Source organism: Crotalus tigris, unplaced genomic scaffold (genome assembly GCF_016545835.1).
Source record: "Crotalus tigris isolate CLP2741 ecotype Arizona unplaced genomic scaffold, ASM1654583v1 scf7180000024346.1432988, whole genome shotgun sequence".
Taxonomy (NCBI): Eukaryota; Metazoa; Chordata; class Lepidosauria; order Squamata; family Viperidae; genus Crotalus; species Crotalus tigris.
The window spans coordinates 281761-298512 of record NW_024100515.1 but is presented as its reverse complement, the minus strand read 5'-3'; the positions used below and the strand labels follow the sequence as shown (position 1 = coordinate 298512).

Genomic DNA, 16752 nt, shown 5'->3' with positions numbered 1-16752 from the left:
TAGTGTTTCTACTTTAGCTTTCATCCCATATGGCAATCAGTTAACCTCTGCATTTGTTTTTCATGATGAACTCTTGACTCGAAACATAACTACAACAAAAGTAAACATTCTCTTTCTTACACACACATACATATATTTCTATATGTATACAAACACACACATTTAAAAATCTACCCACACATTTTTTATAGGAAAAGAATAGCACATGCAGAAACAAACTGCATTAAATGTACTTTCCTAAAGATCCAGAAAGCATTTAATTTTTAAGACGAGTCCTCTACTAAAACCGAACTATAATTCCCAGAATCCCTTTCATCGCGGAAGACTTATAGCGATGAAGAGCTAGAGTCGGAGGCCAATCATAACTCGAAGCTGCGCTTTCGTGGAAGTTTCCTGTATAGAAGTGGGAGACTTTGAAAAGAGGCCAGGTTAGGATGGGTGATTTGGTGTGGTTTGCGATTGGGCGGGATAAGACTTTCTACCGATGGGGGCATAATTTTTTTTCTGCAGCGGAGCGAGTCGTAAAGAAGTCTTTGCATCTTTTTTTTCCTCCATGATGGAGACAGAACAACCGCCGCGCTTTTAAGGTCTAGGTTGCTATTTGGTGCTGCACTTTTATTTCAGGTCTTTTGTGGAAACATGGATGCATCGCAGTCTCGCAGAGTCTGGGGGGGGGGGGGGGAGCGTGGGATAGCTGCCTCTCCGGGCTGCATGGTCAGCCTCTTAATGCTTTTACGTGGCCCGAGAGTGTTGTTGGACTATCCTGCCACTGGGAATCCGGTTGCTGTTTAGCACTTGGGAGATGGGTCCTCCTCCTTCCTTTTCTGCTTTTGCTCAGACCTATGTGACCAGCTCTATCCTAGTGAAAGTTAAAAACTTGCAAAAGCTCCGCTTCCAAAACACGGAGAGAGTTGCGCAGGAACGTTCTCCCAGTGAAAGGCTCCTGTTTAGAATCTTGTGCAATTTGCTATGTCACCTGATCACAGGCCATGGTCTATCTCCCCAGAAGTTGCTTTTTCTAGGGGAAAAAATTAGCCTAATGACAACAAGAATTTTAGGGGAGTGGAGGAAAGGAAAGTGTGAGTGGGTAGGAGACTTGATGGAGCTGACTATAGTTAGCTATAGTTGAAGAAAATTGAAATCAATGATGGTGTTTAATAAGAGATTTAAGTAGGATAAAGGATGTACCTCTTGCAATAGAATATAGTTAAACTGTGGAAAGTTCTGCAATATTTCGGTGGCGATGAACTTGAATGGTTCTAAAAGAGTTAGATGGAGCAGCATATGAAGCTCCATAACAATAAGGGTTCTATAATGCTTTACGTATTGGGGTAGTGTACCCCTGAATATCAGTTGCTTGAGAATATATGCAGGATAGTAATATTAACTGTTATTTTGAGTATCAAGTAGTGGATTAAATGGGTCAGATACCCTGTTTTTCTTCTGTGTTCATGTGTTGGTTTATGATGGAGATAATTCTTCGTGTAGTGAATAAAGGCACTTCTGATATCTTACATCTTCCAAATGGATGTTTAAAATAAAGGGATGAAAAGAGTAGTAGGTTTGATATTTTTTCATTATCTGCATTTTTTCTTAAGTTCCTACATTAAAAAAATGAGTTGAGAATTATTTTTTATTATTTTTAGACCCAGAAAAAAAAAACCTCATTTTGCTATAGGTTGTATTCCAAAACCAGTTTGCCTCCTTTGACTTTTTCTCTTCAGAGCAATTTTTGTAAAAGTAATAATTTTTCTTTCAGGAAGGGAGCTTAAAGAAAGCTACATCAAGAATTTGAAGGAAGCAAATATTATCACTTGTAAGAGTCTGGCTTCAGTTATTCCCCAAAAGTTTAAATAAAGAATTAAATTTAGGACAATAGGGTTACTTGTAAGAAAATTATTATGTAATGTTGAGTTAATCTAATAAGATGAGTTGATTGTTTGATAACACAGATGTTATTACTTATGACAATTAACTGGATGTAATTTGAATTCTGTTTAATGGATTGAAATGACTTAAAGTTTAATTTTTTTGTCAGCTTAGAGAGATTGATTAATGGATGGACTAGATACGTATAGGATAGATTAATATTTTATTTTAATTAAGGGATATTAGTGGAAGAAGAATTAAATAAGATTTATAATAAAATCAAGGAACTAGAATATATTTGGAAGGGATACCCGAATTGATAATGTTTGTACTTAAAGCTAACTTGATTATGGTAGTGTAAATTTCTAAAGCTTTAAAATTAGGTATAGGTTGAATAAATTTAAGCTAGAATTGGACTATTTTAAATAAATTATGTTACCTAAGGGAAAAAGAGAGGGAATACTAGATGTATTGACTGAATTATGTGTATATGTTTTGTCTTTGGATGTTTGACTACCCTAACACCACGGTATGTCTTGAGCATTTTGTTTTAAAAACTAAAAAACCAATAAAATTTCTTCAAAAAAAAGAATTGAAATGTAGTTTAAGTGGATGAGTTATTATGAAACAAATGCCCTCTAAATACATTGAATGGATTTTCCTATTTCTAGTATGTAAACTGCTTTTCTGCCAAGGAAAAGCATCCAAAATGTTGTAGAGCATAATTAAAATATAGTACTATGCACTTTAAAAATAGAGACATAAAGCCAGCTAAATAATGCTAAAAAGCCAGGAAGCAGAAAGAAGACAGATTGAAAATTTCCTAAAGTCAAAAGAGCAACAGGTAGCTAAATTGATTCTAGCTGCAGTCTCCAAGTCTCCAATAACATTTGGGTATATACAACTAACAGAACTAAAGTTAGCTCGGCTTACAAACAGTTGTGAAAAATAGGTTTTAGTGGACACAGAAAGAAAATAAACAAATGTGTTGTGCAACTTGAGGCTAAATCTCATGGTGGGTGGGATGGGGAAAGAGATATAAAACCATTACCCAATATGACTTTTCTCGAGTCATCTAGGTAATAGAGGTGTAAATAATTAGTAGAATGTGGATTATTTATTAACGTAATTTTTTTCTTCAGTATCAGTGGGCTACCAAATATAAGATTTTTGTGGATTAAAGAAGGTTCAGTCCATACTACCTAGGTTCCGAATGAATGTACAGTTATGTCTAGCATCAATACATTGTGTTCCAAGTTGTTGCTTGTAACAGAACCTGACTAGTTTCAACTGTTAACTGTGGTACAGAGTAGGGTAACAGCCTGGCTTTTTAGCACTATTTATCTGACTTTATGTGTCTACTTTTAAAATGCGTAGTACTATATTTTAATTTGCCTTCCAAATGGTTTAAACTAAACCTGGACACTTTATGGCCCTTGGCCTTTTGGTTCTCCCTGTCCAGTCCGCCTGAGGTCAGTTGGAAATTAAAAATCAAATGTAAATAAGGGTGCCGCAGGGAGCAGCAGAAGAAGCCAAGTTGGGTCTGGCTCTGCGCAGTTGCCGTGCACTCCTTCAGCGTGTTGGCAGGCATGAAAGGGCGAAGAGACAAATCACTCTTCTGCACCTGTGTAGTGCTCATCTCTCACCTGGAGCAGCCAGAGTAGTTAAGGTAACAAAGTTTGAGTACATCAAATCTGGTTACACTGGTACACCCCTCCACAACAGTTCCAGTTTTTCATGTGGCTCCTTTGGAAAATACATTGTCCATACCTGATTTAAACTATAATTTTCATCAGCAAGGGTAGTGGTCAGTCCTTTACAGCTCCAATTCCAAACATCTGGTGCAACCCAAATTATAGTGACTTTGGTTGGAAACAGTGTAATCTGAAGAAACCTGAAGTGAAGGCAACTTAGTAGAATGTGCTAGGCTACAAGAAAAAAAGACACTTGGGTTTGCTTGAATGAACCCTGAATAATGCAAAGTGAGGAAGAATAAAACATCTTAAAGAGGATATTACACAGGAAGTCATGGTGGAAAGAGCAGGAACTGTTACTGGACAGTAAGTTGAATACATAGACTTGGATATATGTTTGTTCAGCACTTATTTAATACAATGTAAAATGATTTTATTCTTAAGTTAGATTCTGAACTAATATTTCTTTGTTGGTTGGTTATAGAGTTAACTTTCTAGCCAATAACTATGTGAACATGGCAAATAAAAAGCTAAGAAGAGCAGGTTTACCTCAAGATCTTTGTGATAGACTAAGTCGACATCAGATTATTACTTGCCGGGTAAGAAAAGTTCTTTTATGAAAGAAAATATATAATAAATGAGACAGTACTTGAAGTATGTAGCTTTGAGCACATGTGAAGTATTTCTTAATGCTTTTTGCAGGACTTCTTATGTCTTTCCTTCCTGGAATTAATGAAAATAACTGGACAGAGTTACTGGAGTGTCCAGAAACTTTTTCGGACTGTCAGCCAATCCTGTGCTCCCAGAATGCAAACGGTACGTAGTCTTTCACAAATCAGCATAGGAAAAAACCCACAAAGTTCTAACTCTAAACTTCACATCTTTCTGTTATTCCACCAACTGAGTAATATTTCTCCAAGTTGCCTTGATCTTAGCCCCTAACCTCGTTTTCTGGAGGGGTGGGGCATGTACGACTGTTCTTGATTGTGTAGCCATGCATCTCCGGGATTACAGCACCTGTAACAGAGACCAGTTCTTTGGTTTGAATGCTAATGGCATCTTCTAGCATATTGTCTAATGGTACTACTGTACTGAGCCTTGTGAGTCGACTGTAGCTAGTTTATAGATGATCTTATGTCTAATATCAGCAGCTGTGTTGTGTAATGGAGAGTAGTGATGCTTCAGCTTCAGGCGTTGGCTACACAGCCAATTGTTGTTACATGTCTTCTTGAGTTTTTGAGTCTGGTATATAATTGGTCTATGTAATTGATCTATCTCAAGTTGTGAAAGCAGTTTCCTCTTTACTATGTTGAAGTGTTGAGTAACTAACTAGCTGTTTTTGTTAATGTGGATTCAGATCGTCTATCCATCCAAAGTTCCTTCATACATTTCATATACCCCCTATCATTAAGTGTGCTGTTGTAGGAACATCCTATCAATTCCAGGTTCTCTTATCCATGTATGGTTTGTTCCAATACACTTGTCATCAGGTTGTTCTGATTCTTTAACATCTGATGCAGATCTTATTCATCTGGGCAGTATCTGAGCTGGTATGACACTCCTAGATTATGTTACTCTCATTTTTTGAGGTAGGGGGTCTTTGCCCAAGAACCCATAATAGTAAGGTAGGTACCTGCCATGTCAAAGGTGGTACTCAACCACTGTGCTATCCAGCTGCGCTCTCTCTCTCTCTCTCTCTCTCTCTCTCTCTCTCTCTCTCTCTCTCGATAGATAAATGGATGGATGGATATAGATATCCTTGATCGTTTTTTTAAAATAATTGCCTATACCACCAAAAGATTGGAGAGTAATAAAGTCAATTTTGGGACTCAATTATGGTAAGAATGGAGATATAAGATACTAAAAGTAGGTTCTGGGTAAATTAGCAGACATTTCTTAATTCCGAACTAAATTATATACTATATGAAAGAATATCTTGTTCAAAAGGAGGAAGCAACTTGGTTTCTACAGTACAAAGATAAATCCTTCTCTCCAGTCTTAGAATTCTTTGAGTGTTATCAAGCACCTGGATTAGGTGACCTGCTGAACATTATTGGATTTGAACTAAGTCCATTGTCATAACTTCAAACAATCCTATCATTATAGTATGGGATTAGAGATGCTTTTGAGTTTGGTGCTGCTTAAAGAATAGACTGCTGTTTAAACAGAATGACCAGCTCTTGCAGTAGAGGGATATGGTTCTACAGTATATGGGGACTGTTGCCTCTTAATTTATAACTGACTTTGTGATAGTATCTCCAGGAAGCTATTCAACTCCATGGGCAAATATCAAATAGTAATAGTAGTAAAGTTGGAAGGGACCTTGGAGGTCATCTAGTCCAACCCCCTGCTCAGGCAGGAAACCCTACACCATTTCGGACAAATGGCTGTCCAGTCTCTTCTTAAAAACTTCCAGTGTTGGAGAATTTACTGCTTCTGGAGGCAGGCTGTTCCACTGATTAATTGTTCTCACTGTCAGGAAGTTTCTCCTTAGTTCTAGGTTGCTTCTCTCCTTGATTAGTTTCCACCCATTGCTTCTTGTCCTGCCTTCAGGCGCCTTGGAAAATAGCTTGATTCCCTCTTCTTTATGGCAGCCCCTGAGATATTGGAATACTGCTATCATGTCCCCCTTGTCCTTCTCTTAGTTAAACTAGACATACCCAATTCTAGCAACCGTTCCTTATATGTTTTAGCCTCCAGTCCCCTAATCATCTTTGTTGCTCTTCTCTGTACTCTTTCTAGAGTCTCAACATCTTTTTTACATCGTGGTGACCAAAACTGGATGAAGTATTCAAAGTGTGGCCTTACCAAGGCATTGAAGAGTGGTATTAATACTTCACGTGATCTTGATTCTATCCCTCTGTTAATGCAGCCTAGCACTGTGTTGGCCTTTTTGGCAGCTGCAGCACACTGCTGGCTCATATTTAAGTGATTGTCTACTAGGACTCCGAGGTCCCTCTCACAGCTACTACTATTGAGCATGGTGCCACCTATGCTGTACTTGTGCATTTGGTTTTTCTTGCCTAAATGTAGAACCTTGCTTTTTTCACCATTGAATTTCATTTTGTTAGTTAGTGCCCAGTGTTCAAGTCTGTCCAGATCCTTCTGTATCTTAAGCCTGTCTTCTGGAGTGTTGGCTATTCCTGCCAGATTGGTGTCGTCTGCAAATTTGATGAGTTCCCCATCTATCCCTTCATCCAAATCGTTGATGAAGATGTTGAAGAGTACTGGGCCCAGAACAGAGCCCTGGGGCACCCCACTACACACTTCCCTCCATATAGATGCAGTCCCATTGAGGACCACTCGCTGAGTACGGCCGGTCAGCCAGCTACGGATCCATCTGGTGGTGGTTCTGTCTACCCCACATTTTTCTATCTTGTCAAGTAGTAGGTTGTGATCTACTTTATCAAATGCCTTACTGAAGTCCAAGTAAATTATGTACACAGCATTCCTCTGATCCACTAATTTTGTCACTTGGTCAAAGAATGCAATAAGATTTGTCTGGCATGATCTATTTTTGACAAACCCATGTTGGCTTTTAGTAATGATTTATGGTGACCAAAAGTGAGTGTCCAGTTCAAAATAAGTACATTTTGATGCTTTGCTTATGCATATATAGAGAGAGTAAATGAAGTTAGAATTACTAAATAAATGGCACAAAACAAGATTGAATGGGTTGGCAGGAAGAAGTGGACTGAAAAATTGTGGTTGAAAAGAATTGATGAGATTCTCAAAAGGGGAAGGCTAGTTGGTTTAAGATACAGAAAGCAATGCATGAAGAAGTAGAAGGGTATGGCAAAACTTTCCAAGTATACAGTGAATGGCATTGTAATTTTATTTCTTAGGCATAGTATTTTTTTCTATTTCTCCACATTTTGCATAAAAGAGCTTACCTCAAAAAGGAATAATGTGCATTTAGCGCTCTCTCTCTCTCTCTCTCTCTCTCTTTGTGTGTGGGTGTGGGTTCATGTCATGTCATGTCATATCATACTATCTCATGAAGAAATCCAAAAGTATCATTGCAAACTAGTGGAATAGGGATTAAAATGGCAAATTCACTTTAGCCTAAGCTAATGTAAAATGATACTGACGGGGCCAACAAAATACCTACTAAACAGACACACTGATTAGCAATCACAGGCATTTTAGATAGATAGCTAAATTTAAAATATGTATTAAATATGTGGTTGCTGTAAATCTGGTTCACCTACTATTAGGTGGAACCATTTCAAATAACTCCAATCTCTTGAGGAAAAGCAAACTATTAAAAAATCCTGAACTTCCCCCTATCTTTTAGTTATTTAAATTATTGTATAAATTCCTTTATAAAAATTCATAGTAGTTCTTCATAGGGACTTCAATAAACCTTTCAGAGAACCCAGACTTTAGAGCCAGTCAGTTTTCCTGGACAGTATGCTTTCCAGCTACTTTTAACTACAAGGGTGATAATTTCTTCTGAAGTTGTATTTTGCAAATTAAGCTTTTTACTGTCCAAAGAAGGAAAAAGCATATACTTACATGTCATTGTAACATCAAAGTTGAAATTTGCACTATACAAATATTGTAACTACTTTAGTATATTATCTTTGATCAGAAAGCTTAGGAAAAACTTAATGAAGACAAGAAAATAAATTAAAAACCTACCAGGAATTTTCTTTTATATTTTGATAAGCAAAACACTGCAGTTATACTTTTGGAAGAAAGTAATACTAAGCAGTTTTCTTAACAATTATATATAGCATCTTTTAAAATGATTCCTTGTTTTAGGCTTATGAAATGAAAATGAAAAGAACCACCAATCCTTCAACAGCATTTTTGTCAACAACGCTAGAAGATCTGGATAAAATATTGCATGGTGGAATTGCCTGTGATAGTCTTACAGAGGTAAAAGGTGGACATTTAGCTAAACTTACTTGTATCTGTTTATTTAACATATTTTCAGTGAATATTCATTTATGGTGTTAAAATGTTAGGCCTGAAGGTCATTCCCACACACCATTATACTATCTCAAAGTACTCAAGATGGTGTACAGCATTAGCCATAAAAACACATAGAATAATAAATGCCTGATCTTTTTTAAAGTATCAAAACCAAATCATAATCAGAAAAAGCAAAGGCAAGCCCCAAATAAAATGCAAGATAGGTACCACAGTCAACATGGATAAAAGCAGATGGAAATAAAACAGTTTTAAGATGTTTCTGGAACTGTGGCAAGGTGGGAGAATTGAATGTATTTCCTGGGGAGAGTGTTCCATAAGATGGGGGGGGGTGTTAAAAAAGAAGGCCTAATTGCCCCCATCATGGCTCGCATACCTCATGAGGGGAGGGATCTTTTATTTAGCCTTCCCTCTTTGACCATAGGACACCAGCAGATTCTGTGTTGTCTGATGTCTCCTGCTGCTGCACCATTTGAAACTTTAGGGATAATAATCAGCATGTTAAATTGGATGTGGAAGTCTACTAATAACCATTGCAATGACTTTATATTAAATATGTAATTCTGTATTGGCAGTATCATGCCACTGCATTTTTTTTTACCAGCTGTGGCTTCTGAGTTGTCTTCCAAGACAACCCCAGATGGAGGGCACTCACTGCACTAGTCCAGTCAAGTGGTGATCAAGTGATGATTAGGTTTGGGCCCTTCTGTTCCTGATTGGTTTAAAACTGGTGAATCAACTGAAGGTAGACATAACCTCCCCAGCTACAACTTCTATCTGCTCTTTGAGCAGGAGCTATAGATTCTGGAGCACCCCCAAATCACGAACCACTTTCTATGCAGGGAAACAAAACTACATGCAGAGTAACTACTAGGACCATGTTATAGGAGTACCCTGATCTGAGTGTGTTTTGTCTCATCCAGGTCTTCATAGCCTCATCGGCTGTGGTTATTCTCTGCTTTAGATACCTATTCTAAAACATAGGAGTTTAATACCTAGACTTCAGTTTTATCGCAAGAGGTTTTTTTTATTCCGTACTTTTGTGGCTTCACTTAAAGAACTGATGCTGAAAAAAATTACTATTCATTTTTATGACTGATGATGTGGTTGGAAAGTTGAAACTCAAATACACTTTTTCCCTATTGCCAGTTCTTATCCTGGTTCTCAGAGAGTCAGAAAAATGTTCTGGCACTGATTCCCCAGCATATTTTTTAAATCATTAGTGAAATTTAAAGAAGGAATTGAATCATGCCCTTTTGTGATTAATCATTGTTTGTCTTGAAAATAATGAACCATTACATGAAAAGTGGCATTCTTTCTACAAAGGAAAACTTGAATGTTGTTACTGTAGGGAAGGCATTTTGTACCCAACTTCAGAATAAAAATAGAACAAGGTATTTTCAATGAATTCTCAGCAGTGAATTTTTCTCTCTTTTGCATTCATTCCATTAGTTCCTAAAAGAAAGAATATAGTCAGTCAGATTTTTGTGGGAAAGAGTCAAGCGATGCTCACATTAAAATCAATTAGATTCTAAAACTGTCAACTTGTTATAGTTTCTGCCAAAATGTGAGATGGTACAAACACATAAATATGTCACCAGTTAATAAAACAAAATATAAACCAATATACTGGTTTTGAAAATAATACAGAAATAAGTTTTTATTTTCGTTGATGATAAAACCTAAGATGCACGTGGTTTTCAAAGTTTGTGATAAATTGAGCATATGTCATCCTGGAAGTGGTTAATGGGTTAAGTTAAAACCCCACCTTCTCTCCATGGGGATCTCACTCCCTTCCTTGCTTGCTTAACTCCATTTTTAATGTTAATATTTATTGTTTTAATATTTAATGGTTATCGATAGGAAACCATCTAGAGTCACCACCAGGTGAGATGGTCGGCATATAAATTAAATAAATAAGGACTGGTATTTGATAAAGAGTTTTAAAGTTTAGATTGGAAAGATTCACACGCTATAATGAAAGCAAGCAAGCAAACAAAACATGGTTTGACTACTACTGAAAGAAGAAAAAAAATATGCTTGTGAGAAATCTTATGTTTATATTCCTATCAATAGTCTGTGGGAACTCCCAAGCTGAGCAGTCAATCACTGGATTGATTTTGATGGCTGTGCTAGAGGAAGGACAGGCAGAAACAGTGGGCTGGGATTGTTTATTGAAGCTATTTCGTTTTGTACATTAGATTACATACTTCATCAAGAAGAGTGTTTCTGATCTCACCTTAGCTACCTCTCATAAGGAAAATCTCTACAAGATGTTTTATAGATGGCATTTCCCACCCACAAGGTTAGCCAAAATGGGCCCAAATCTCTCACCCATATATTGGAAATGCAAAATAGCAATAGGACCTACTACCATATGTGGTGGAAATGCCCTAAAGCAGTGGTTCTCAATCTTTTTAGACCGGTGACCCCGGTCATAAGCAGGCGGTGTGCATGCGTGGCGCCGCCCCCTGCGCGGCACACATGCGCGGCACCCCCCTGCGCGGCACGCATGCGCGGCACCCCCCCGCGTGGCATGCATGCGCAGTGCCGCCCCCTGCGCGGCACGCATGCGTGGCGCCCCCTGCGTGGCACGCATGCGCAGCGGCACCTGCGCGGCACGCATGTGCGGTGCCGCCCCATGTGCCGCCCCTGCGTAGCGCGCATGCGCGCCGCTGCCCCCTGCGCGGGCTGAGAAAAAAATGGTGGATCGCGTTGTTTGGCGATCCCCGTGAAATGGTCGTTCGACCCCAAATGGGGTCGCGACCCACAGGTTGAGAACCGCTGCCCTAAAGCTTGTGATTATTGGAATAGGATAAGAAAATGGTTGAAAGAAATATTAATGCTGGAGATAGAGCTAAAACCTGAACTTTTTATTGGGCATAACCAATATGATAAGGGAATAGTTTATTTGATGCTGCACATCTTGACTGCTGCCAGATTGGCATTTGCACAAAAATGGAAGAACAAAGAAACTCCCACAGAGGAAGAGATACTATATAAAATACTATCTTGTGCTGAAATGGACAGGCTTATGATGGAACTGAAGCATAAAAGTGGATCAGAATACTTTGAAATCTGGGATAAATTTTACTTTTGGTGGGAATCGAGGAGGACTGTCGGGCTTATAGATTAGCGTTAAGATGGAAATGTATATAATCTTAGGTTAGCAAATAGAAAAATGAATTAAGTATTGTATAAAAAATCTCATATGTATCTGTAGAGATAAAGAACTAAATGTAAGAAGAGAAATAATTTGATAGAAATGTTTATACTGGAATGTTACGTCATGTCCAATGTTTTTTTTAAAAAACTGTATTATAAATAAAAAACTTTTTAAAAAAAGAAGAAAAAAAAGAAGAAGAGTGTTTCTGATAACAAATATCTTGTTTCTGGCAAGGCTGCATTCTTAACCCAGAGAGTTGCAGAAAATATCCCAAATGAGCTAAGAGCTTGTTAAATTCTGGCAGCTATTCCAAGCAATGTATGTTTGTATTTCATAATCACGTTATTCTGAGTTTAAAAGAATAGACTTATAACCCCTCTTTCAGTACCTTGGGGGAAAACCAGAAACAAGAAAAGCCTGTGGGAAAATTGAGGAAATAACTTTTTATTGCATTTTCAGCCCCCCAAACTTAACCATCTCAGTTGGAAATGTTATAATATTCCATATGCTACTAGTGTTGCAGTCATTCATTGTAATGGACTTAAGACTTAAGACCTGAACTACCAAGTAACTTGTGTTGTAAGCATTAATTATTATACTAGGGAGAAGAGAGGAAAAGATGTCTGAAAATAAGAAAAGTGCAAATAGAATTTAGCTAGTGAAAATATCCTGATAATTGCTCTAGTTCAGGGGTAGGCAACCTCGGCTCTTTTATGACTCGTGGACTTCAACTCCCAGAATTCCTGAGCCAGCATACCTATGCTGGCTCAGGAATTCTGGGAGCTGAAGTCCACGAGTCATAAAAGAGCCGAGGTTGTCTACCCCTGATCTAGTTACAAATCTGAAATTGAACTGAAACATTCAGAAAGCTGCAAACGTTGCTCTGTGGGTATAGTACTAACCACAGTGCAGCTTTCTGAAAGTTTCTCCCTTGTCATGATATATGGCTCAGACTTTGGGTATCAGAGAGACAGACTACCAAATCCAGACCAGGAATCGCCTATTGAAGATCCCCTCCTATCTTGAGGTGTGGTGGGGAAGAGATATGAGATATGAGGGGAAACAATCTTTTTTTGAGCTCCCCTTCTTTGAAATGGGCTGCCCCCCACCTTACAAAGGGAAGTAAAAATGTTTTTTTTGGGGGGGGGAAGGTTTGGGAGATTGAAATTATAGGCACCATAGTGGTTCTAATGTTTGATATGTATATTACCTATTAATTTTGTTATTATGGTGGAAATGTAGTAAGTAGAATGTGGCCTGTTGCAAGGAATATATGTGGGTCAACAGAACTAAAACTAGTGGTGTCTATGAGTGTACTTTTGCTTGTTTTATTATATGAAACTAAGAGTTGGGTCAGAATAAAACCTAAAAGAATGAATGTTGTTGGTTATAAACTAGATTTGGCTGTTTCCTTATCTTTCCTTATATCGTGCCTTTAAATTAGTTGGTATAGTACAGCTAGTCCTTGACTTACAGCAGTTCATTTAGTGACTGTTCAAAGTTACAATGGCATTGAAAAAAATGACTTATGATTGTTTTTCACACTTACAACCGTTGCATCATCCCCGTGGCCATGTGATCAAAATTCGGATGCTTGGCAACTGGTTCATATTTATGACCGGTGCCCTGTCCTGGAGTCATTTGATCAGCTTTTGCGACCTTCTGACAAGCAAAGTCAATGGGGAAACCCGATTCACTTAACAGCCATATTGCTAACTTAGCAAATGAGATGATTCACTTAACAGCTGTGGCAAGAAAAGTCGTCAAATGGGGCAAGCTCACTTAATAAATGTTTCACTTAGTAACATAAATTTTGGGCTCAGTTGTGGTCACTGCTCAAGGACTACCTGCATTACTATATTTTACTTGAAAGAAATATTTTTTTAAAATAAACATATATGTTTTTTTAAAAATATTTGGACATTGCATCATACTATCAAACCCTATTATCTCAAAATCTATTACTTTTGCTATTTTTTAAATCAAACTGAGATATGGCATTGTAAAATTACACAATACTATTGAGGTATAGCGATGCGGAGGCTAAACCTAAAAATAGAAACTGAAGATTTACAGAAAGATTATAATGCTGTTTGTGTCTACTTCTGTTATTAGATAACGGGTCCATCAGGTTGTGGTAAAACTCAGTTGTGTATTATGATGAGCTTGCTGGCCACACTGCCCACTAACATGGGAGGCTTGGACGGGGCAGTTATTTACATTGATACAGAATCTGCATTCACTGCTGAAAGGTAAGACTGATACAAAAAAAGTATCTACAGCTTTAGAAGCCATATTTCATTACATATATAGTACAGACGTAGCCTGGAATTAGTTGTTCAAGTGCCATAGTGTTCTTTTGAAGGCAGTGAAAGATCTAAGTCAAATTCCAGTATTGTCTTCTCTTCCCTCTACCCAATTACAGATTTTGCAAGCTCCAAGCATAGAGCCCATAATTTGTATAGTCCATTGCAGTGCAACACTCCTTTGCAAAAACAGCCAGCTATATTTTTGGGAACTTACCACCCATTGGAATTAAAGAAAAACATTGCTTCATTGCTTTTCTTTTCTTTTTTAACAAATATTTTATTGAGTTTTATAAGGGTAACAAGGGAATAAGGTCAACAAAGGTAAAACAAAGGGAAACATACAAAGGGTTAAACCAAAGGAAAGGGGTAAACACAAAAGTGGGATTAATCCCACAAAATAACATCACTTCAGCAAGTAAACCCGTCCGGGTATACATATTAAATCTTAATAATTACTCTAGTATTAAACAGATTTCAATATAGTCATGTAAATTACAAGTTAGTCAATATATCTCATTCATTTTAGTAATTAACAATGCTTAATACTAATTAGTTGTAATAACTTTAAAATAGTAATATATTACTTATTGGTTATAATTTACTATATTATTAAATCACAAATACGAAAAGAAAAAGAAAAAAAAGAAGACAAGTTCCTACAAATAATCATAAAATATAAATACAAATTATCAATTATCTCTTTAAGTTTCATAGCCTTTTCTCATTCTATTGTGTTGCTAACCATTGGTAAAAATTTTTCCCATATTTTAAAATAAATTGTGTCTTCTTTCTCTTTCATTTCTAAAGTTAATCTATCCATTTCTGCACATTCAAGTATTTTTGTTATTATAATCTGATCAGATGGTAAATTTTCATTTTTCCAAAATAGGGCAAATATTATCCTCGCGGCTGTTAACACATGTAATATTAAATACTCATTCTCTTTTCCATAATTCAAGCCTAATATTCCTAGCAAACAGAGTTCTGGTTTAAATTCTATCTGTATTTTAATCATCTTTTCTAGCCACATATGAATCTTAACTTCATTGCTTTTCTAATGCTAATAATTCAGTGAAATTCCCACTAGAGTGCAGTCCTGACCCAGTTGAATTTAATAATGAATCCATTAGAGGCACCTACAACATTCTCGTTTCCAATCTTCTAAGGATAATGTCACTGGATTACTGACAATTTGTGAATGCATTTGAGTCTATTTGTTAAAAGAGTAGAAATATTTGTTAGGTTTTTAATTATTTATGTAACTTAGACTGGGATAAAAGTTCATTCCAAAATAATTTTTAAGGTTGTCACTAAATGCTGCTCCTTTGTGTTTCTTCCACTTGACCTTTCTGTAATGGATACAGAAGTATTCCATTGCTCACCTTCAAAGACGTTAAGCCACTGCAAGTATTCTGACTAATACTTAAAACAATTTGTGAGTTTGCACATTTTTAGAGTAGTTGTTTGAAGGAACTCAAAAGCACTCAACAAAATGCCCATCTGTCTGCTATTTTTTTCTTGTAATTTAAGGATGCACAGAGAAGGTGATAGAACAACTTTCTCTGCTTATAGGCAAGAGAAAAGAAGGACTACGGTGGGCATGATAGCAATATTCCAGCATTTGAGAGGTTGCCACAAACGAGGGGGTTGACATATTTTCCAAAGCACTACAGGGCAGGACAACAAACAATGGATGGAAACTAATCAACGAGAGAAGCAACTTGGAATTAAGGAGAAACTTCCTAACAGTGAGGACAATTAACTACTGGAACAGCTTGCCATCAGAAATTGTGGGTGCTTCATCACTGGAGGTTTTTAAGAAGAGACTGAACAGTCACTTGTCTGAAATAGTATAGGGTCTCCTTGAGCAGGTGGTTGGACTAGAAGATCTCAAAGATCCCTTCCAGCTCTATTCTGAGACCTCTCAAGTTATGTTTGACTCCTGATGATATGATGGACATGTTCATATTGTTTTGTTTGCCTCTATATAGGAATGATATGCCATGCCTTTTTCAGGGATTTTTTTGACATTCCAGAGTGCACTGGGGCTTACAATAATAGGAGTACTATAGTCTTCCACTGAATTACTGTATTAATCAAATCCAGCCTAACTTAGCTTTTGGAGACCAGCCAAAATCAGCTAAGATCTGCCATCTACTACGGATGGGCAAGGACTACAATCTCTGAAGAAAATAGGGACCATGCTCCTCAAGAAGTGAATCTTTTGTGTTCTCCTTTTGTCAATCTTGAAAGAATTTGAGAAGTTGATAGATAGGCCCTCCTTGAATGACTATAAAACCTATTCTTCAGTTTTTCAGTTTTCTTTTCTCTTTTTCAGTTTCTGATTTCTACTCTCTCTATTTCTCTCTCTGTTTCTTTCTGTAGTTAATGAAAACTGAACTGGCAGCAAAAGTTTTCATCATAATAAGGAACCTCTTGGTAGTTACCTCTCCTTTCAGTGTTAGGGTTAGTTCTTTTCCTGTGTCAGTGATCTAGTAAGGTTTGGTTGAGTGATTAATGATCTAGCTCCTGCAAGCTAGTTTATCAGATGGCTAATTGAAAAAGTGAGGGGATATTTATGGCCATCTGCTCTCTGTTATTCATCTGTATTTATTTCTACTCTTGAGAATTAGAATATGCCCCAAACATTTGGGGTGGTGGTGTGTATTTAAAGGCATATGTTGAAAAATATGGAAAAGAATCAAATATATACATTGTCATAAATTTATGCTTACTTTTAACTAAACTCTTTTGCATAGATAGTTTTCCTTCATGT

General features: G+C 37.1%; 1 protein-coding gene across 8 annotated transcripts in view; it reads left to right on the top strand.

Moving 5' to 3' along the window:
- The first annotated feature begins 316 nt into the window (after positions 1 to 316).
- RAD51B (RAD51 paralog B) overlaps positions 317 to 16752 on the top strand; it is a 289276-nt gene continuing 272840 nt past the window's right edge. Inside the window, exons 1-6 of one of the 8 annotated variants that reach the window (XM_039326857.1) lie at positions 369 to 428; positions 1760 to 1816; positions 4048 to 4162; positions 4266 to 4379; positions 8331 to 8447; positions 13783 to 13919. In XM_039326857.1, the coding sequence (XP_039182791.1) occupies positions 4079 to 4162; positions 4266 to 4379; positions 8331 to 8447; positions 13783 to 13919 (452 nt within the window). In that variant the 5' untranslated portion in view covers positions 369 to 428; positions 1760 to 1816; positions 4048 to 4078. Of the gene's footprint in view, positions 429 to 479; positions 588 to 1759; positions 1817 to 2912; positions 3930 to 4047; positions 4163 to 4265; positions 4380 to 8330; positions 8448 to 13782; positions 13920 to 16752 lie in introns of those variants that run through there. The other 7 variants (XM_039326856.1, XM_039326855.1, XM_039326858.1 and 4 more) reach the window with 7 other exon arrangements.